This window comes from Plectropomus leopardus, chromosome 19 (assembly GCF_026936395.1).
Source record: "Plectropomus leopardus strain MGB_pleo_1.0 chromosome 19, ASM2693639v1, whole genome shotgun sequence".
NCBI lineage: Eukaryota > Metazoa > Chordata > Actinopteri > Perciformes > Serranidae > Plectropomus > Plectropomus leopardus.
Window position 1 is genome coordinate 23,749,568 of NC_142194.1, and position 21,536 is coordinate 23,771,103.

At 38.0% G+C, this 21,536-nt stretch overlaps 1 protein-coding gene and 1 long non-coding RNA gene across 2 annotated transcripts in view; both read left to right on the plus strand.

The window, feature by feature from the left end:
• rab26 (RAB26, member RAS oncogene family) overlaps window positions 1–14,324 on the plus strand; it is a 96,153-nt gene extending 81,829 nt beyond the window's left edge. The window contains exons 6-9 of the mRNA XM_042507760.2: window positions 6,586–6,651; window positions 8,096–8,152; window positions 8,818–8,894; window positions 11,946–14,324. Of these exons, the coding sequence (XP_042363694.1) occupies window positions 6,586–6,651; window positions 8,096–8,152; window positions 8,818–8,894; window positions 11,946–12,048 (303 nt within the window). The 3' untranslated portion in view covers window positions 12,049–14,324. The remainder of the gene's footprint in view (window positions 1–6,585; window positions 6,652–8,095; window positions 8,153–8,817; window positions 8,895–11,945) is intronic.
• Window positions 14,325–15,457: 1,133 nt separating this feature from the next.
• Window positions 15,458–21,536, plus strand: part of LOC121958558 (uncharacterized) — a 38,861-nt gene continuing 32,782 nt past the window's right edge. Inside the window, exons 1-2 of the long non-coding RNA XR_006106855.2 lie at window positions 15,458–15,596; window positions 16,243–16,353. This is a non-coding gene — a long non-coding RNA (uncharacterized LOC121958558). The remainder of the gene's footprint in view (window positions 15,597–16,242; window positions 16,354–21,536) is intronic.

A 21,536-nucleotide genomic window follows, 5' to 3' on the forward strand; every position in this document is an offset into this window, starting at 1 on the left:
CATTGGGATTATCTATTTTTTTTTAAATCATATGCCATGAGAATGTTTTGAAAGAAAAAGGACCATAAGTGCTTTGACGTTGATAAAATGGCTTTTGGGTCATTTTATATACTCTGTTCATCCTACGTTATATTTAATACCAAATCCTTCACTGAAAATGCAAAATTATTCCCCAATTTTCTGAGTTTATGCTCACCCTGACAACTTTATTTCCTGAGAACGTCTTCCTGTTCCAACTTTTTTAAATCGGTGGCAGCAAGGTTGATTTTTTTGACTCCTGGGGGCATTGTGAGATATATTGTTAGCCCACTACTGATTCACACTGTCTGCTTATCTGCTTTGAGGAAAGCCACAAAGTTTAGAAAGCTGTAGCAGCTATGCAAATTGGGATGTGACATTTTCTGGTGACTTCTGGTAGCCGCTGCAAACACTGTCGATAATTGGTTCGATAGAACTTTTCTCTTGGCACTCTTTCAAAGGTGTGTGGGTGACGGCTAAAAATAAGAGACCCAGAAACCTGATCACCTGACTCTGCAGCTGCCCCTTTCGAAGCCAACGGCCACAAATATTAACCTCCCTGATCTGCCTCCCTTTGTACAAAACGGGCTGTCAAAGTCGTGTCAAACGAAGGCTGCACCAAACCTGACGGCATGTCACAAACTATCACATGTAGACCAAAACATACACGTGTCCTTCTCCCGTGCTGCCGCGTATTGTAAGGCTTCTAATGCTCGGTGTCGACTGAGAGCCTTTTGAAGCTTGATCACTTTCAGCACAGAAGCTGCGTTCCTGCTTTCACTTTCTCTTAATCCACCCACAGGCCTCCGAGATCTTTCAAGGCTGTGTGAGTAATTGGCAGGTTCGCATGTTGTCGAGAGTCGGGGCTGCTAGGTGAGCGCTCACTACATTAATCTCTGTGTAATGAAGTGATGTAAACCCCCGGGGAGGGAGCGCAGAATACTGTAAACCTGTAGACAAGGGGGGGGAGATTACCGCTGATCCGAGCTGTATTCGTCTGATGATACACTCAGAGAGAGATGGAGGGAGGCAGGGGGAATGTGTGTGCTATCTACAGTATGTGTGAGTGTGAGAGAGAGACCTGACCTTTCTCCCACTGTTTCAGTCAATAGCAATGAAATTATTTTACTTTCTTCTCCTGCCAGTCAGAGGTGATCAATATGTGTTTATTGATGTTTGACATGTTAACAGCAGCTTTCTGCACAGCTGGCCGTCTGTGCATATGTTGTGTATCATCATTTAAACCTATTCTATAACTCTTTTAAAATCTATTGGAAAGTTAAATTTACTTTATTTCTACGATCTTGGACAAAAGTCACGCATCTGAATTTGGTCTGAGATGACAATATGTCTAAATAAAAGTACAGTAAATAGTTTATCATGGTAAGAATATGAGGTCTAAAATAATACAATAATTCACAATGTAAGGAGGAATAACGTCAGAAGAGGATGATTTCATAGTAGTTTTATGCCTTAGCACCAGTGATACCTGAAGCCGGAGGCATCATTTTTTCTGTTTGTCGGTCCATCCCTCCCTCCCCTTCTTGTAAAGGTGATATCTTAAGAGTGCCTCACAGGAATTTCGTCATATTTGACACAAACATCCACTTGGACTCAAGAATGTACTGATTAGAATTTGGTGGTCATAGGTGGTTAAAGGTCATGGTCACTGTGACCTCTTCTGTCTCATTCTTGTGAATAGAATATCTCAAGAACATCTTGAAGGATTTTTTTTTAGATTTGGCACAAATGGTTACTTAGACTTCATGATAAAATAATAGATTTTGGAGATCAAAGGTCAGGGTCACCATAATCTTGCACCAGTCTCATTCCTGTGAACACAATATCTCAAGAAGGCCTTGAGGAAATTTCCTCAAATTTGGCGCAAACATCCACTTGGACTAAAGAATGAACTGATTAGAATTTGGAGGTCAAAGATCAAGGTCACTCTGACCTCACAAAAATAGTTTTTGGATATAACTCAATAATTCATACACTATTATGACAAAGTTTCATGGGAATGTCATGTTAGATATAATGAAGAAGTGATGACATTTTATATACACAAGGTCAATGGTCAACTTCACTGGGACGTCATAACACCCTGCAAAAAACACTTTTTTGGCCATTATTCAACGTAACTCTGGAACGGTAGGGGAGACATTTGGCCAGATACTGAATTGGGGACACCAATCTTTGATGCCCACCTTGAAGCTGTGCTGATTATAGAGATCTTCTTTCATGCCAGGGGGGAAGACATGGATGTAAATTTAAATGTAATTTGGATGTAATTAAAGCACAGAGGCGGCTCAGCATGGAAAATGGAGAGTTTGCTTGAAAATTGATTGAGGAAACTCTTCAGCCATCAGTTCATCGATTACATAAGGCGTATATAACTGAATCTCACATTCTCACATAAACATATGTGTGTCTTAAAAGCAAACGCAGCTGAATCACAGTCATGAATGGACAGTCAAGTGTGACTTCCTTGCAACAAAGGTTTGTGGTCTCAAGGGAAAACAGCATGAAAAAATACAATTTTTATCCTATTTGTATACATTTTCCCGAAGGACATCTGTTTGCCATAGTACAATTCCCCCATACAACTGTATAACTGATGAAATGCCCATTGCCATCTTTTATAGCAGCATAACCTTTTCTGTTCTTCTCCTGTTCTGTCAAACAATCGAGGTGCGCTGACACAACCTTGAACCTCTGTGTAACTTCACTGTTGCGTAAGCTCTCCATTTTCATTACACCTCCGTCTTCCGCTCACTCTTATCCGGGCTTAGGAGCAGAATCTTTGTCCTTCGCGATATCCTGTGAACAAAAAAATGAGGCAAGCTGAAAAGTTAATACAAATCCTGTGATCCTCTGTGACTCATTATTTAGTATCTTCACTATCTGAAAATTCATTTTACTGAAAAAAATTACAACTTTTCAGGATTTTTTTTTTTTGTGCAATGGTTAAGTGTAAAATTGGTTTAAGATTTAATCACACAGACACAATACAGTATGTGCTCAGAGAATGTTAAAGGTCAGCAATTACCATAACTGAAATTATTTCCATGATCATCGAGGCTAATTAGAAACATGAAAGTAGAGCAGCTAATCGGCTTTAATGTAAATTACTGTAGCGTGCATTAATAATCCTATTTTACTGTTGACATATGGTCATCATAATACGACTTGGGCACAATTTTAAACTGTGTTCATGTATTCTGTGAGGATGTGGAGCTAAATTAAATAAATAATGTGTAAATCATATTTCTGGTGGAAACCAGAAGAGTTTTTTTTTTCACATGAACCTTGCCCTTCCACTTTTTTATCTTTAACTGAATTAAGAAATTATCATTTTAATGAATTTTATTGGTGTGGTGGAGAATTTATCTTCTACGTTAGAGGCTTTTCCACTCAGAGCCCTATTTTAACAATCTATAGTGCATAGTCTGGTTCTTCAACAAGGGGTCCAAAACCCTCAGGGGGTCCTCAGAGTTACTGCAGGGGGGGGCACCAAATTATTTTTTTGGTCATTTAAGTTTAAAATGTGTCTAAAATACACATACACATAAATCCAACATATTATCAGCAAAGATAACTGGCCTATTCAACAAAAAACAGCTATTTCTTTTAGCATAAACAACATTAATAATATTTATTACCCACAAATCCTTGCACAGTTATGCAAGGTAGCTTATACTTCACCTCTTTGAAGCACTTAATGGCAAGGTGAACTAGTTAACTTTTATCCAGCTAACAGTTAGTTACTATGGAAACATATTAGCCAATTAGCTGTATTATTATTTTTTCAAGTGTACGAACATTCTTTTGAGTCACCATGGATTGTTTGTTTTTTCAACAAGGGACTACCGTCCACCTCAGAGACCAGTGAGTGATGCTGACACACCTAGCCATGCTTCAGCTGCTGCTTACTTAGCAGCTATAGGCAAGCACAAATAAGAGAGTAGCTGAAAATATTCAGAGAATTATCTGAAGTGCAACTCAGTTTACACAACATTTGTGGATAGGGGTAGTTGTGTGGTGGAGGGTATACGCAGGTATGTCGAGTATACCCACCTCGTTTTCTGTCCGTTTGCAGTATATTCATAGCCGAAAAGCAATCTGAATGTATGAGTATACCCACTTCCTCGTCAGTAATCTACCCATCTACCGAATAGTACACCAACCTTATCAACTGCTTCCCCACCACTGGTAGAGAGTTCCTGCTCTGTGTCCTTGGCCTCAGCTTTGTTCTATCAGAAAATTGCTGCAAAAGATAAACAGATTTACTGTATGTCTACAGTCTGAGACAAAAGTTACACATCTGAATTGGGCCTGAGAAAAAAGCATATATCAAAAGAAAGTAGGGAAAGATTTTATGAAGGTGAGAATATGAGGTCAGAAGTAATACAGCACAACAGGGTATCAAGTGGGAATAATTCAGAAAAGCAGGATTTCATAATGCATTTTTTATCTGAAGTTGACACTTGTTCCAGAAGTAGGTAAATGCGTATAGACTCAGTGCTCACAATGGGAGAGCATGGAGACGGCTCAGCAGTGATGTACAGTAAAGCGGTGTGGAAAATGGAGAGATTTGAAGCCTGATCCTCTCAGGATGCAAGTGCAAGTGCAGTCAGGGCATGTCTAATCACTTTTGGTAGTTGAACGGTGTATAATCTGGGCACAAATTAAGGCGTGAAAGGAGGAAATGGGTTGTAATAGTCCCTTAACTAATCATACATGTGTTTTGGACTTAATGTGAATTTAAACATTCAGATTTTTGTCTTCCATTCCCTTAAAAAAAAAGCTGGGTGTAGATGGCAGATTTGGCAAACTGTATAAGAGTAACAAAGTAAGAGCAGTAATGTTACAGCAGCAAATTTTGTGGGACTAAAAACTAGCCACTGGTGTCACTGTCAATGCATTTTGTTCTTTAATACTGCACAATGATGGAAAGCTTTCACCACAGCAACTATTTTACTTTTTATCATAATGGTTGCGAGGTAGCCAATAGAAAGTAATCTCCCACTCTAGCATGTGTTTGGTTGGTCAATGCCTTGGCAGCAAACATCCAGCTGGTTCAACTTTTATTCATTGTTTTGTTGGGCACCCTGCTTTGATGCAGCTGCAGCAAACTACAGTTGGTCTAAACACGGCCTTAAGATGCACTCAGACCCTATTCGGCCAGGTGACCTTTACTTAATGCAGGCTGGACAGGAAGTAGTGTGGGCATGGTTGAAAGCATAAACTGTGAGATATTGCACGGCTAGCAAATATATCTTGTCTTTGAATGTGCTGCAATTTTTTAATACTAAGCCAGGCAGCACTATCAGCCTGGCTGATCATGTATCAATAATGTTTACATTGATCGCTTTGATAAGCAGGCCAGTCTGATTGTGCAGCGAGTGTCGTTTATGCATTATGTCTATCACAACCTCACCGAAATGTCACATCTACTGTTGTTCCCACATACACACAGAGCCCATTATGACTGCTTTAACAATAATCAGAGTACTGGAATATTGCCGAGTGAAAGAACTTTGTTCTCTGTAGATGTTCTTGTGCTGCATTTAGACACCTTCCACGTGTATTTAAACCTTTAAAACCTGAGAAAAAAAAGGTTCAATTCTATAATTATCATCAATACAGAACAAAAAGGCAATGAGCAAAGTACAATTGGGAAAAGATGACAAGAAAACAAAAAAATGAGATAGAGATAGAGAGAGAGAGAGAGAGAGAGAGAAGGAGAGAGAAAATATTAGAAGATTATGAAAACAATGAAAACAAGGAAAAATGTCCAGAAAATAAATGTATGATTATTATAATAAAATATTCAAAATATGTTACACAATATATATTTTTTTAAATTTTCCGAACTTTTTTTTCTCCAGGTCATCTCCTAGTTTGTTTTTGTTTATCCTTTTCTTTTTTCTGAAACTGACATGTTTGATACTAATAAGAGCTGAAATTACTGTAACCATTTCTCTCTCTTTATGTATGTGTTAAACAGCTTCATTAATCATCTTGTGTAAGCTGGTTTCTCAGCTGCTCAGTGGCATCACTGGTCACTGTGCATGTCAAAAGTTTGCACCAAAGTTGTCTAAAAGTGAGATAAAAACGCTCTTTTTCTCATGTTTTGCACGTATGCTGTGGTAAACCCATGCCGTAGATGAGATCTCTGAGGAAAGTGCACGCGAGGAGACTATCGAGTATAAGACCCCCGGAGACATTAAGTGCTTTTTAACCATCCAGGTAACAGAGAGCCAAGAGACTGCTGGCCTGTAATTGGAGGAAGATGGATGGATATAGATGCAGGAGGAGGGAAGAAGCGTGAATCTGTAGGGAGGAAGGGAAGATAAGATGGACTGCAGCCAGTGAACAATAAATGAATCTTTTGTCTTTCTCCCTCTGTCTTTCTTTGTGGATCCATCCATCTCCTCCATTACCACTATCTATCTCCAATCCCTCCCATGTATCATGCAGATCTCCTCTGCACTCCCTCCTTTTGCTTCCTTCCTTTCCTGTTTTAGATTTCTTCACCAATCTGTGCTCTCTTTCCATCTCCAGGCATGGCTAACAGAGATCCATGAGTACGCCCAGCAGGACGTGGTCGTCATGCTGCTGGGCAACAAGGTGAGACCTTGTTGCCAACACTAGGAGACGGATGGACAGATGGACTCATAGAGGGAGGGATAGTGGAGGGAAGTGTGGTGGGAGCTGGAGTGTAAGGACTGATTTATGGATGAGTCTGGAAGCTGGGGAAGAGGAGTGCTTTATATGTATTAGACACTGGATTTTCAAATGTCACTAAATGTCTCAGCAATGTTCACTGATCATTTTAACAGATAGCCCTTCCTGTTGGAAAAGTGGTGATTAGATCAGCTTATCAAAGCTAAACTAATAAGTCTGTAACATATTATGTAAACACTGTATCAAATGACTATGTGTAAATAAACTTAGTCAGCCTCCAGAGAATTATCACCCAGTTCCACTTGTGGAGCTTAGCAGCTTTTAGTTTTCAACCGCATTGTTTTGGTTCTCCTCACTCTCGTCAACCTTGGTTCAGCCTCAGTGTGGCAGCTGTTTTAAACTCAGCGCAAGCAACCTTCTTAACCCCAAACAGCAAAACGTTACAGCAACTAGCTGCTGAACCATGAATATATAGTAAGAACTGGATACAGGACCCCAAGATGGTACCTATCATTTCCAAGAGAATTGCTCACCCAGCGCAAATGCCAAAAAGTGTCTAGCTACCAGATTTATTTCTGGAGGTTAGAAACTCATGCACCCCACTGAAAATACATACGTACATACGTACTATTTATATAGCAATTTGTAGAGGGCTAAAATGGCAGGTGCTGTATTATTAGCTTGTTATGGAGGTCCATTCCTGAAGTGAATTCAGAGATTTGTTTCAGAACACATTATATATGTTGGAAACTGATTGTTGAAAACATGTTTCAAAGACCCTTTACTATTTAGTACTGAATTGTGGACTTAGATTGTTGACTGTTTTTTCACCATTTTCCTGTTTTAAGATTTTTTGTGCGGGCCTAAAACCATAGCTCGATGATGCAATGGAGCTATACTCAGCATAACCCCACCCCTGACAATGTAGCAGTATAAAAACGAGAAGCATCATTAGCATAGTCCCGCGATTGGGCGTGGCCTCCACTCCTCCAGTGGACACGCCCCCAGCATTCCAGATCAGAGATTACTGTGCATTTTTTCATGATTTTGAGACCTTCTTTAACATACTCAGAACACATTTTAGTTATCACTTTACCTGGACTTTAAAGTTAAAAACAAAAACTTTCAGTCTCTTTTAGGAGGGGTGGTCATGAAAATCTAAACCAAAAAATGCTAAAAGCAGCTGGTAGTGCATGAAAAATAACAAAGTGTTGAAATTAATGCCAAAGATAGGAAAAGCAGCCTAAAGTGGTCCTACATGTAAGTCAAACATTGACAACAAACTGCTGTGAATTCCCTCATTAACCGCTCTGTAGACACCGTGTGACAGCCAGGGCTTAATGTGAGTGACAGTTTCTAACTATATTTTGTGTCCAATGGGTTCTAGGTCGACTCCACACATGACAGGATGGTGAAGCGAGAGGAGGGAGAGAAACTGGCAAAGGTGAGCGTCATGACACACACACACACACACACACACACACACACACACATACACGGATATTCAATTTGACACATGTAATAAGGATAAAAGTCATGCTGTGCTCTGCCCACGCAACCACGTGGACACTAAACCCCCCCCTCATGTAGCTGCTGCGTCTTGATTAGTGTGTGTAATTACGTATTCATGGAGGCACGTAATGTTGTTATTGTTTGGAATAAATGACGGGGGCTTGCTAACTTAATTTTCCGGGCCGTTTCGCTCGGATAAGCTCTGAGAAGCGTGTTAGAGTAAATACGAACAGAAGTGGAGGGGAGCAGTGCAGCTGTCGAGGTAGATAGCCACAGAGCGGGAATATTGACACATACACACACACACACAGAATGATATAACTATACCTGAGAGCATCTTTAATCAACTACATTCTGTGTTCTTTTTCTTTCTTGTAAGTTACAACAAGCAAATTAGTTTTTGAAAGCCAGAAATCTCGACACCCATCAGTATTAGTGTTGAAACATTGGTATTGATCAGCAACGCTGTCATCCCTCTGCTGATGCTTGAAACCTAAACTCTCAAAACTGGATTAATTTTTCCTGTCAGAGGAAAGCCATACAAAGAGTGCCAAGTCCACATCTTGAACACCTAATAACAAGTGTTTCTCTGTGCAGGAGTTTGGAGTGCCCTTCATGGAGACGAGTGCTAAATCTGGACTGAATGTGGAGCTGGCCTTCACCGCAGTGGCCAAGTGAGTCACAAACACACAACGGCACAGTGCAAAGGGACACACAATGGTAGAGCACAGAAAACCTCGAAGTGAGGAGAACTGGAATAGTGTCCCCTGTATGTCAATAACCCTGGTGTTACGTGAAGCATGGACAAAAAGCATTGTGTTAAAGAATATATAACTTTTACAAAAGCAGTTACACAGTCCTTCTCTTACAAATGTTTCAGCAGTCTGATACACTCAGGGATCATGCTGTTATATTGTCTTACACTATAACACACTTACTTGATACTTGATCTGCCCCGATCAGTAGCTTATCGTGGCTAATGTAAGCCAAAGCAAACTTGAGATATCAATGAATTAAGCATAACAGTTTTCTACTTTTGCTACTTTTAGCACATCAGAAATAAACATTTAAATGTTTATTTATCACATAAGTAAAAAATGAAGCAGTCATACAGTGGTTCACCACACTGGTGGACTCAGGGTGACAGATGAAGCAACCGTACCTCTTGGTGCCCTGATATTCTAAAAAAATAAAGTTCTAATTATCATAATTTAATATTTAAAATCATTTTTCAAATTTACCAGTTTTGTTTTGAGTTGTTTTTTCTTTCTTTCCTTTTTTGGGTTTATTTTCAGATATCCTTTGGTAACATTTTTTAAAAAAAATATTGTCCTTTTCTTTTTGGCCAATTCTTGTAAAGTTGCCCCTTGCCTTCTTTTCAGGTTTTTGAAAGAAATGGAGGCAAATTACTCAGATTTCAAAGGTTTAATGCGCTGAATTTCTGAAGCAGGAGAGTCACTCAGCAAACAGTTTGAGAAACACTGATATGAAATGAAATGCTGCTCTAGAGATGATGTGAAGGAAAGTTCCTTTTAATACCAAAGAAAATCGCCTAACAACCAGAAGGCGACACATCACACGTGCAGCTGTATGTATGGTATGTATTGCGTCTTCTGGACACACAACTGTTTATAACCTGTCACAGCTTCTCTAATTACCATAAATCGTTAAAGAGAGGACAAAACTGTCTGTGTTGCAATCTATATGTGGTGGAAAATACCCAGCTGAGCTATCAGTGCTAAACAGCACAGAACAATAGCTTCATCAGCTGCACAGATGAGGCCCTTGTAGAGGTTTCTGATCAACTCAGCTACCGCTGCAGTGTTGATCTAACCCTGCAACCTCTGAACAGGCCTTCCATTTGTGTGTGAAGCTATTTGAAGTCTTTTATATTCAGTTTCAAAAGCTCGCCATCACTAATGGAGGGCAGGTGCAGATGGAGGACTTTTACAACACCAACCAGTATGAACAAGTTTAAAAGCTGAGAGCAACATAGCCGATGCTCTTATCTTTAAAAAACAAAAGCAGTCTGGTAATTACAGGGGAGAGGAGGGGTTATTTTTTAACGCTACTTACATTAGCATTCGCTCCCTACAGCCATGGTATGATAATGGAAAAACTGTCAAACTTAAGGGTTCAATTAGACAGAGACAAAAATTAGAAATTCAGCTGGTAATATTAGATCAGTATCTGAAAATGAAGTTTGCTTTGACAGCAACCCAAATAATAGTTGTGCTTGTGTTTTATTTCATAATAATGAGGATGCTATTTTCTCTGTGTGTCACTAGTGTCGGACAGTTTGTGTGGGAGATGTTTTACATTTATAGCCTCGTTGTGGTAACAGGCTGGCATTGTGGGGTGTTGCCAAGAATAGAATGACAGTCTGGCACAAAACGCCACGCAGACTCTGAATATGAGAGCAGCTCTTTTCTTGCTGCTGTCCTCCAGCTCGTGTTAACACCTTTCCGGTTTTTCCATCTCTTGTTTTCCTGTTCACTCCAAGCTTCTCCATCAACTCTCATGTGTCACTCTTTCACTTTGTCACCTCCTGCACTTCATCATTTTTTTGGTTGATTTCACTTTGGGAGTGCATTAGTTGCATAACTGCTTAAAGAAAAAGTAACCAAAATGGGTAAAAATATGACTCAATTGGATATAGTGACATGATGCCATGACAACAACAAATAAGACTTTTATTTTTCCCTTTAAAGGAAAAGTTACATATTCTCTTCTGGCTGCAGCTTCAAATGTAATGGACAGATATAAAAGTGGTAAATACTGTATCTTCTCATCTTACTTTGGACAAGAAAGCCAATATTATATTTCCTAAAATTACTCGAAATTGGAAAGAAATATATTTTTCTCGTTATATCATATACATATGTGTCTGTGTGTGTATATGTGTGTGTGTGTGTGTGTGTATATATATATATATATATATATATTTATATGCTGTATGTTTTAATTATTAGAATAATTGATAATAATTAATAAATTATAATAATTATTATTCACATTTAGTTACATATTCACACATTTATTATTTTCATTGAAAATACATAACTACACCTATTTTTATTCATTTTACATTCATTTCACCTAAATCCAGAGTTTTTCACCATTGTAAACTTTGACATTTTTTGTTTTATGACTTGTCAATCACACACTGTTTACACTACCTGTTCAAAGCCAGAATATCTCGCTGTTATGCTTCCTTGCTGTTCTCTGTATTAGGTAAGATTGTGGATTAGAGGGGGAGCAGAGTTTTCTTGCGTTTAAGCTGCCAAGGGAGGAAGCATAAGCGCCACACAGGGGCTCTGCGTCAGACAGCAACAGCTCCTCCTAATTCTAGAAGCAGAACTGGATGGTCATTTGGGCAGCGGTGTCCGTCTGCTGTGCCTGATTCTACACTCTAAAAAACAAAAAAGATGACACAAGTGTGCTTGGGTATGGAACAGCATACTGATGGGAGAGCTGAGTGGCAGAGGAGTTGAGAGAGGAGCAATTGTACTTGGGCGTAGTACAAATCAATCATACCTAAAAATGAAAATGTTCTAAAACATGCATTCTTTGTGAAGAATTTGACTGCCTTGACACAATTGTGAAAATGTCATTGTGATACTAAATGCATTAAATTCAGTGCGATGTGAATACTGCTATGCTCTCTCGCCACCTGTTGGTCGCAGAGTTAGCACAGCCTCATGTTTATCCCATTTCTCTCTCAGAGAACTGAAGCACAGGACCATGAAGGAGCAGGATGAGCCAAAGTTTCAGCTGCAGGAGTACGTCAACAAAGAAATGAGGACTGCTGGCTGCTGCCGTTCGTAGACCACATGCTATGTGTGTATGTGCCCGCATGCCTGTGTATGTGTGTGTGTGTGTGTGTGAGAGAGAGAGAGAGAGAGAGAACAGGTACATAGAGTAGTAGTTAATTGGTGAGTCAGGGAATTATCATGCTCAGTGTAACATAAATTAGTGGTGATATGGCCAACATGCTCTCTCTCCCAACCCACCTATCCTCTGCAACTGTGAATGTAATATAACTCCTATCTACATACTTGCACGTACACGTGCATATAACACACACACAAACATGCACACACACACATACGGCTATGTTTGTAAGTTACTTCACAGCCCGTTCAATCCATTTTTCCCCATAATTGTGATGTACATATTTTAAATGTAATTTTAATTTTGTGCCCTAAAAGCTTTGTAGTTTGTAAAATGCCTAAATGTCTTGTTGAAACTGAAGAACATAGACACAAATATGTTGAATAATAAATCAATCTTGTCAGAGTAATACAAATGAATAGATCTTATAAACACATTTGTACAGATACACTATTGCACCTAATGTAAGCTGCCAAATGGCACTGTGTGCTGTTATGTACAGGATATCATATGATAACTGGTTTTTAATACTTGTACTTGTGATCGTGACTCATAATACTGATGTGTAAAAAAAATAATTTGAGCTCTTTGCCTTTTATACACATTGTTCAGTTTGAGTTTAAAGCTGTTATGTGTTATGCATTTTTACATTTTAGGAATACTTCACCCATGAACGAAGAATCCAAAAACGGAAAAAAAACTCTGGATTGTTTGTGGAAGTCATAGGGGGCCGCGTTTAACTCTGCAAAACTATGTCAAAACATCATCAACTGCACGAGCTGTGTGAGGTTGACGTTTTGATAGTTTTGATAGTTTTGCTGTTGCGATCTCCCATGACTTCAATTCGTCAAGGATTTTCTCCATTTTTGAATTCTTCGTTCACTGTAGAGGCAGTCAAGAAAAAATGTTTTCTTCCAGAATTCAAGGTGACACAGGGTGAGTAACTGATATACAAATAAGTGAAGTTTTCCTTTAAGAAATCTCCTTTGGTAAAAATTAGGCCATATTAAATATAAAAAACAATATCATCAACAAAGAGACTGTCTCTACTGTACTATGCTTCTGTGTTTTACTTTTTTGTTGTGCAAATTTGGGGGGAAATCAGTTATAGTATTTTATTGCCACAGACAAAAGGTGAGTTTCATTCTTCCATAGAGCTTCTAGCACATAATCATATTTGATAAAGAGAAAAAAAACAAGAGATAGAGACGAATTGCATCATAGTTTTTGTGACACAAAGCAACAGGGCTCTTGTGAAATCTGGTATCAGCAAGGACAAAAAAAATTTAGTAGTGAGGTTGAAAATTAATTCTCTACATTGGAAGTGAAAAGAAAACCCAAACTGAATTCAGGGTCCACTTACAAGCACAAGCAGCTTCTGGAGATTTCCATCACATTTCACTGTCACTGGAGCCAATCTTTTAATGAAGAGTTAATCAAGACTGTCAGCTTTTACTAAACGTACTGATGCTGATTAACTTGATTATATCAACAGAACTTCTCCATCCTGGGATGAAGAACTTGAGATGTGATTGAAAGCTCTGAGTAAAGCTTGTAAGTGGCAAGTTTGTTTTTTGTTTTTAAGTTAAATATTGCCATTTTGAGACAGAGGTTCTAAAGAGGATTTATTATTGTCCACTTTTTGTATGTACAATAAATTTAAACTAAATCTTTATTTTTCGCCACTTTGCCAGGGTTAATTTCAATGTATCAAAATGTCCAAACAAGATGAAATTAACATGAGCACAGCAGACCTGCCAAGTTCCAGTCTTGTACTTTTCAGTCATGATTACAAAATGTAGAAAACTAAATCTCCCAGGCACCCCCTCCCCCAAAAGAGGTTGGCCTGAATCTGTTTTCACTTGTTCCTGTGGTTTTGTAGAGATGTAGCCATAGTTGTTGTGTCTTTGCTGACATACCTTACCTTTTTCTTCAGTGCGACGTTTTATTAAGAATGATTTCATACTGCTGTCTGCTTATGTTAAAAAAACACACTGTAAATTCTACCATGAAATCCTACATATACAGACTTTATTTGCTTACATTAAATGGTTACAATGAATCTTGATATACAGATTTTGCAAATAGATTTTCAGTATAAATCAGAAGTCATTTATTTATTGTGAACTTGTAACCTGTATACTGTATCTTAACTGAAATGATTTGTATTGTCTCAATCTCCAGTGTTCACAATAAAGAATCAACAGTGAGTGAGTTGTTTTTACCTGTGGATGGGCAGGGATGAAGCCCACAAATGGATTAACTCTGCCACCATCTGACAGCATCATGTTGTTACAACATTGATCGTGACTGTTTGGGCAGGACAAGGTATTAACCTTTTGACATGTAGATCGACATCAGTTTTCTTGTTCTGCATTTAGACGCCTCTCACAAGCATTTAAACTTCTAAAACACGAGCAAAGTGGCCGAATTACTTTCAAAATCACGGAGAAAAAGGTAATCAGCAATTTTGCAAAAAAATATCCCACAAAAAAAGAGGTAAGGAAATTATTAGGAAAAAAAACTTGAGAAAATATCCAGATATAAAATACAATACAATACAAATATAGTTCTAATAATTATAGTCATGTATATAAACTACTATGTTACAGAAAGAATATATATATAAAATATATTTTCATTTTTAAGTTTTTCAGCCTGTTTCCTTTTTATTTTGTTTTTTTTTCACATAATTTTTCTTGTAACTTTTTACTAATTTCTTGATAATTTTTAGGTAATTTCAATGGGTTACTATCTGATATAGCACCTTCTCCTTACAGAGCCATCAAAACCAAACAGAATTTGAGATGCTTTTGCAGTTATATAACAACACACTTGACACATCACCAATAGTTTGCTCACTGACTTTCATTTTTGTCCCAGCTACCCCCCTTGAAGCTTTGATACAGGTGACGATGGGTATAATGCATTATATTTCTTTTATTTATTTTTACAGTAATTGGCACTGTTTTATGACAGGCAGCACAAGCCACAATATATGTTCTTTAGAAAAAAAGAAGCATATTAAAAGCAGAGAAAATGAGTAGTTTTTTCTGTGTGCAGATGACTTTCATATATGAACTGTATAAAAATAAAGGATGTAGCCATCATGACATAACCCACGGGCCACAAGCAAACATTTTAACTTCTAACTTTTCTTAGCAGAAAGAGCACAGGTGTTGCTAATAACGATGGCTTTTTTTTCTATTTCAGTGCTTCAGTGAGAGAGACAGGCTGCTAGCATGCACAGAACCTCATCCTGAAATCAAAGCACACAAATAGAATTCAGCTGTCGTTAATTTCGTAATTTACACCTGCGCCTTTGCCACAGGGACCAGTAATGATGTCCTGTTGGAAAAAGGCCTGTTGGCTTGTGAACTCCCATTCTGAAGCCTTAATTATGGTACATGAATGCCATCCGCTTCTTGGATTTTTGGAGCCAGACATGGCCTACAGTGGAGCAATTTTGAGGAATTTAAACAGTGAGTTATAAAAAAAAAGAAAAATGGCTCTTTAGCGATGTTTTTTCTGCTGTAGCCCAGAACCGACAACCCACATATGGGCCATTTGCTTTTAGTGTTTTCTTTGCATTTCAGCATTTCAGAATTTCAGAATTTCTGCCTCTTCCTCCTCCTATATGTGCTTGCTCACTACTAATTCCTACACACTTGACATTTAAGTAATAGCACTACTGGAATTTGTATTTGAGGGTTTTCACCTCTGCAACAAAACAAAATACCTCAAAGGCTGCTGCAAAGGAGGATAGTTTCAAATAAAATAATACAATTAACCTCCCCTGTAGTACTGTTCAGTCTGAGCTATTTAAGTCTAACTTTCAGCTGTGAAGAAGCCACTGAGATCAATTCTGCCTCTGGAAATGTTTCTGAAATCTGAAACTTCTCTGTGTAAGGAGGTGGGAGGGAGAGACTTTGAGTCCAGGCCAAATTAACCTGGAGGTGCCATGTGTCACAGTGTGGGTGCTGAACGCCGGATACATCCATGTTTTCTAATGCTAGAACCCTGCAGTGCAAGTGCAGGGACAATTTAACCTAAGAGCCTTTATCAGTCACTACTGAGCTTTGCTTTAATTGCTCTGAAAAAGTCTGACTCAATGACATGCTGTAACAGGGGAGATGAAAGTGAAAGGAAGAACGAAGAGGAGGTAGTGAGGAGACAAAGTGACCAGGACAACGGAGCAGGTCAACGTTGTACAATACGAGAAGATCAAATCTCATACAGGTAAAGAACATAGTGACCCGCAGCACGAAGGGAAGATAGAAAAACATTTTTGTGAAGAATTATTTTCAGGACTGAAATATCTCTTTGCAGATAAAAAGTGCTGAGCAACTGAAAACAGGAAAGAATATTTAATCAGTGCAGATTGCACTGATTAAATATTAGATTGACTCAAAACTGGGGTTGAAAGTCCTAAATTGTCAGCATACAATGGTGTTTTAGACATGCTCACGGTATAGTACAGACATTTAAGGTTCTTAGAAGATGTACTCGACGCTAAATACGACAATGCTGACTTTGGTGATCACCCAGTTTCCCCCCTTGCATTACTAGAAGGTTTACATTCCTGATTGTGAGTGAAATGTCTCTACAACTATTAAATGAATTATTATAAAATTTTCCCCTCAGGATGAATTCTAATCACTCTGGTCATACTCCAACTTTCATCTAGTGCCATTGCCAGGTCAAAATGTCAAGTTGTCCAAATGTTTGCATTGAATTCTTGCATAAAGCATACTTCTTTTTTTTAACCTGGATACCAATATAAATATATGGCTCATTTCAAACCTAAAACAGGACCACAGAACATTTACCCCCACGTAAAGAGAAGTATGCAAACCCAAAGAAACCAAACCAAAAGAATAGAAAAAGTACAAAAAGTAGGTAAATACTAAATATAAGTACTTCTAAAAACTCACAAAACAGAAGAATACAATTCATGCTGTGATATGCATTCTTGCCTTTTTTTGACACATACTGTGTGGAATATCAACAGATGTCGCAGGCATATAGCACAAACCAGTGCTGAACTGGTGCACAGTGTATTTTGTTGTCTGTTGTGTTAGAATATATCCATCTGAGCACAAGTTGTGTTGATTTGATGGAAAACTTTGCTTTGTTGCATGTTTAATTTTTGTGTGACTATAAGAGCATTTTGCAAACAAAATGTATCATTTCGGCCAGAGACTTTAAGCATAGGCATTTGTGTGTGAACTGTTCTGAAAATGTAACTTCTGCATGAACAGATGTGTTTTTTGAGAGAAGCAATTGAGAAAAACTGCAACAGTCAGTTGCTTACTATCTGCTAAAATGATTGTTTTGTTGTTAAATTAAAACAGCTTTTGGGCTGCTGTGGTTGCAAAAGTCTAGGTTTTATACTACACTCAAGGTTTTGAACATAAGGTTTTCCTTTCTGGCATGCTGTGCAAACTTTTGTACAAAGACAAGACAGTTATGGTTTTGGGCAAGCTTGTATGTGAAGAATCTTTTTTAGAAATGTGTAAAGATTCATATATTTCATATTCTGTGAAAACAACAGGGATTATATTGATGATATGGTCCTCAACAGACGCTGTGCGAACTGTGTATAGAGTTTTGAGAATGTGAGTACAGAGTGGACAAATTAATGCTGGTGATTGTAAACAACTCTAACATAGATAGAAACTTTGACCAGAAAGTAATTTGATTAAGTCAGTTTGGAGCAGTTGGCCCCTTGCTACTGCTACTGAATGTGAAAATGGAGACAAAATTAATCTTCATTGTGTTCTGTCCACTTAGCTTAATCTAGTGTTCTCTCTTTCTGTTATTGTGTCCCTCGTTATGAGTGGAAAAAAACGTTTCCATGCATACATGATCAACAGCTTGTACCGAGACAGGCTGTGACTCAGACTCTGACTAATAGTTATTCCAATTTCCTTAAAATGTCTGGAACGGTTTCATAGTGACACTCAGAAATACGTATGTCTCCTCTGTCTTTAAAAGATTCAGTGGCATCTATTAAAAGCACAAACTGACCTGAAGGCATGACCTGAAAAGGTTGTCACATATTGAAATGTACATAGAACAATAACTTTATGGAAATGGAGGGCATGCTGAACTGATTTTGTACTGCAACTGCACTGCAGCTAAACTGAACTAACTTTATATCATCATCCACATTTCCCAATCTTCAAGAGATGTCTAGTATGCCACAAAATGATCGTGTTGTTTATATTTTATGCTGCAGTACTGTTGCATAAATTTGCAATATATACACAATGTTTGAAATACATGGAAGCCCATTACAGCCAGTGTGATAAGAAAAAAAACACCCTGTTTCATAATGAGTGACTTCAAAATAATAAATTATTATCCCAAAATAGAGACCTGGTATCTTGAAATAACTATCTCAAAATAAATACTCAGCATCACACAATAATAAGTGAGTATCTCAAATAGGGAGTTATCTCAAATAGTAACTTGATGTCTTGAAGTATTAAAAGAAGGAGAAACTCTCAAAATAATGACGTTTAACATATCCAAATAGTGACTTGGCATTTCAAAGTAATGAGGTAGTATCTCAGAATAAGAAGTTAAAATCTCAAAATAGTGACTTGATATCTCAAACTAATGAGTGAGTATCTTAAAAAAAGAGAAACTTTCAAAATAACAACTTAGTATCTCAAAATACTGACTTTGAATCTCAAAAATAATGAGTTATCTCAAAATAATGATTTGGTACCTTACAATAATCTCTTGGTTCATCAAAACAAGTATTAATTATCTCAAAATACTGAGTGACTCTCAAAATAATGACATCGAATTTTGAAATAGTGACTTTTTATGTCAAAATAACAAGATGAGTAAAAATCTGTAAATATGACTTTGTGAGATCTACAGTTGCTCATTGTATTGAGAAATCATTATTATTGTCATAATTTTGAGAAATTATTGTCATTTTTTTTAGCTATATATTACTTTGAGATTCTTACTCATTATTTCTTTTTCATTTCAGTCTTTTATCAGTCTTCCAGAATGCGAAATGGAAAATGTTTCACATTTGTTTGCCTTATACTGAGGTCAATATTAAGCTGGGGTGAGCTGCAGTACTTTCCTGTGCCCAGCAGGGGTCACACATGCATCACAGATTTGCAATGTAGCCACAGGCAACGTGTTGCTCACTGCTGTTCATTCAGTGAAGAACAAACATGCAAGAGCAAACGAAAAAAATATTTAATTATCAAGGACTGGAGGTACATTCAATTTGATCTTTGAAAAGAGTTTTACATCTTTCTGATGTTTTTTGTTGTAAAGTGAGGCTGACTGAGCTACATGTTCATATTATATAATTTTAATCATTTAAATGTTAGGGCCATGTTTTAAAAGTTCTAGATTCAGTTTCTTCCAAATTAGCTGCAGCCTTTCTTAGTTTTGGGCTGGGTTTTGGTCATTCTAGTAATGTGCAAAGTAGGTATATAATTTGCACCATTACCATAAAATATCAGAGTGATCTTGAACCGTATGTTACATTATGTTTATGTAATGATGAGAGGTCACAAGCACACACAGCCTCTTTTCATAGACAAAATGTTTTGGGAATGTTGTTGCAGACAGGTTTTGTAACGATATCTAATTTAAGGGCATTATTATTTTGGTGCAATTGTGGTGCATTTTTTATAAATAATGCTGTGAATGAAATCGTCACACTCAAACTGACACATAGAGAGCCCGGGACTAGTGGTTGGTCTCTTGGTTGGGGGCATGTAATAAATCTGCCATGTATAGTCTGTTGTGTGAACTATATCCTATTAATACTTGGAGGTGACAGGGTATACAATGTTCAGAGCATGAAAAATTTGTGGGGTCAGTAGGGGTCCAAGCTCAGTTTTCCTCTTGGATCCACACTGACTAATTCTCAGCATTCTCCCCTCATGGTATTGGTTTATTGTAACATTTTCATTTATATATCGATCCTAATCATTGGAACATAAACGTTCCACAATTTAAATTTCCATCCACAGAAGAAGAGAGGCAGGCCGCGGACAAACGGGAGTGGCGATGCTGCCTGAATATGTGTGTAATTGTGTGCAATGGTGTGAATAAGTAAATAATAGACAGTCATAGTCATGGCACTTGCTCACGAAGGCCCTCATATGACTTAGCGAGGGCCATCTGTTGCACCAGTTGCTCTCCGTGTCATTAACCCTACCTGAGGGCACCATAACCCCGATGGCTCTTCTGTAGCGGTCAGTGTATGTGTGTGTGATTGTGTGTGTGCTCATCCGTCACTAGTTGCCAAGCAGTCCACTCTACTGCGCTAAAATGACCAAGAACCCCAAACAAAGCCATGTGGTGTGTGTATTTGTGTGTGTATGTGTGTGTGTCTGTGCAGAAATGCTGGCTTCTTCAGCTTGAGTTTGGTCGAAAATGCATGATCACTTTCTGGAAAATCCTTAAATGGCACAGACTTGCTGTGTGCACTCACCATGCACTCACCGCAGCCTATTTCCAATGATCCCTGCCTACAGTGCTATAACCTGGAGCAATAATATCACATGTAACACCACCAGACAAAGCTCTGAGTTATTTATGGGACGAGACAGTGATCAGAGAATGATTACAAAGTGAGGGGGAGGGAGGTTTTTTGTTCTTGTTGTCTGGGTGTTATTTTTGATATTGTTATTGTTTCTCTGTCTGTCTCCATTTGAGTCACTGGACCTTGTTGCAATGACATTGAGCAGCATAAACACCATCTGATATGACGATAATTAAAGGCACTGCATCCCTTGAGGATTAAAACCACTAATTCCCAGGCTCATGTCCACTGATGTTTCTGTTTATACAGTGTACGTAACAAGGACTGTATGTTGTTACACAATATGTCAGGAAACATCTGCATGAGTAACATTGTTTCTGTTTTGCCTAATATATTCTTAGAGGCTGTTCTTGTGTACTATTTATACAATATCTATGAAAAGTAGGCACATAGCGCACACAATCATGAGCCAGTAATTCTTGTGTAACCCATATTTGGCAAGGCTGGGATCGCATGATCAGTGTGATGAAGGGAGTAAAGAAGTTAGCGGTCCCTGTAAGGAGGCGGGTTGGGGTGGTGGCTTTGTCAAAAACTTTCTCATCTAAAGTTTATGTGTTTTCCTGTTTGAAACTGTCAGAACTTTGAGTCATTTTAAGGTACACCACCATGTTTCTTTTCATAACCAGAGTGACTTTACTTGCCTTAACTTAATTTATGTAACTATATGTTACGTAGCAAATATGTAACTTTGTAGCGTGTCATACAAACAGTTGTATGAGAATTCTTTGGTTCTTTAATCGTGTCTGAAATCACACAACATCACACCAGATTATAGATTAGACTGAAATGGATTGGACTGCACTGGATTAGACTGGATTGGGCTGTACTAGAC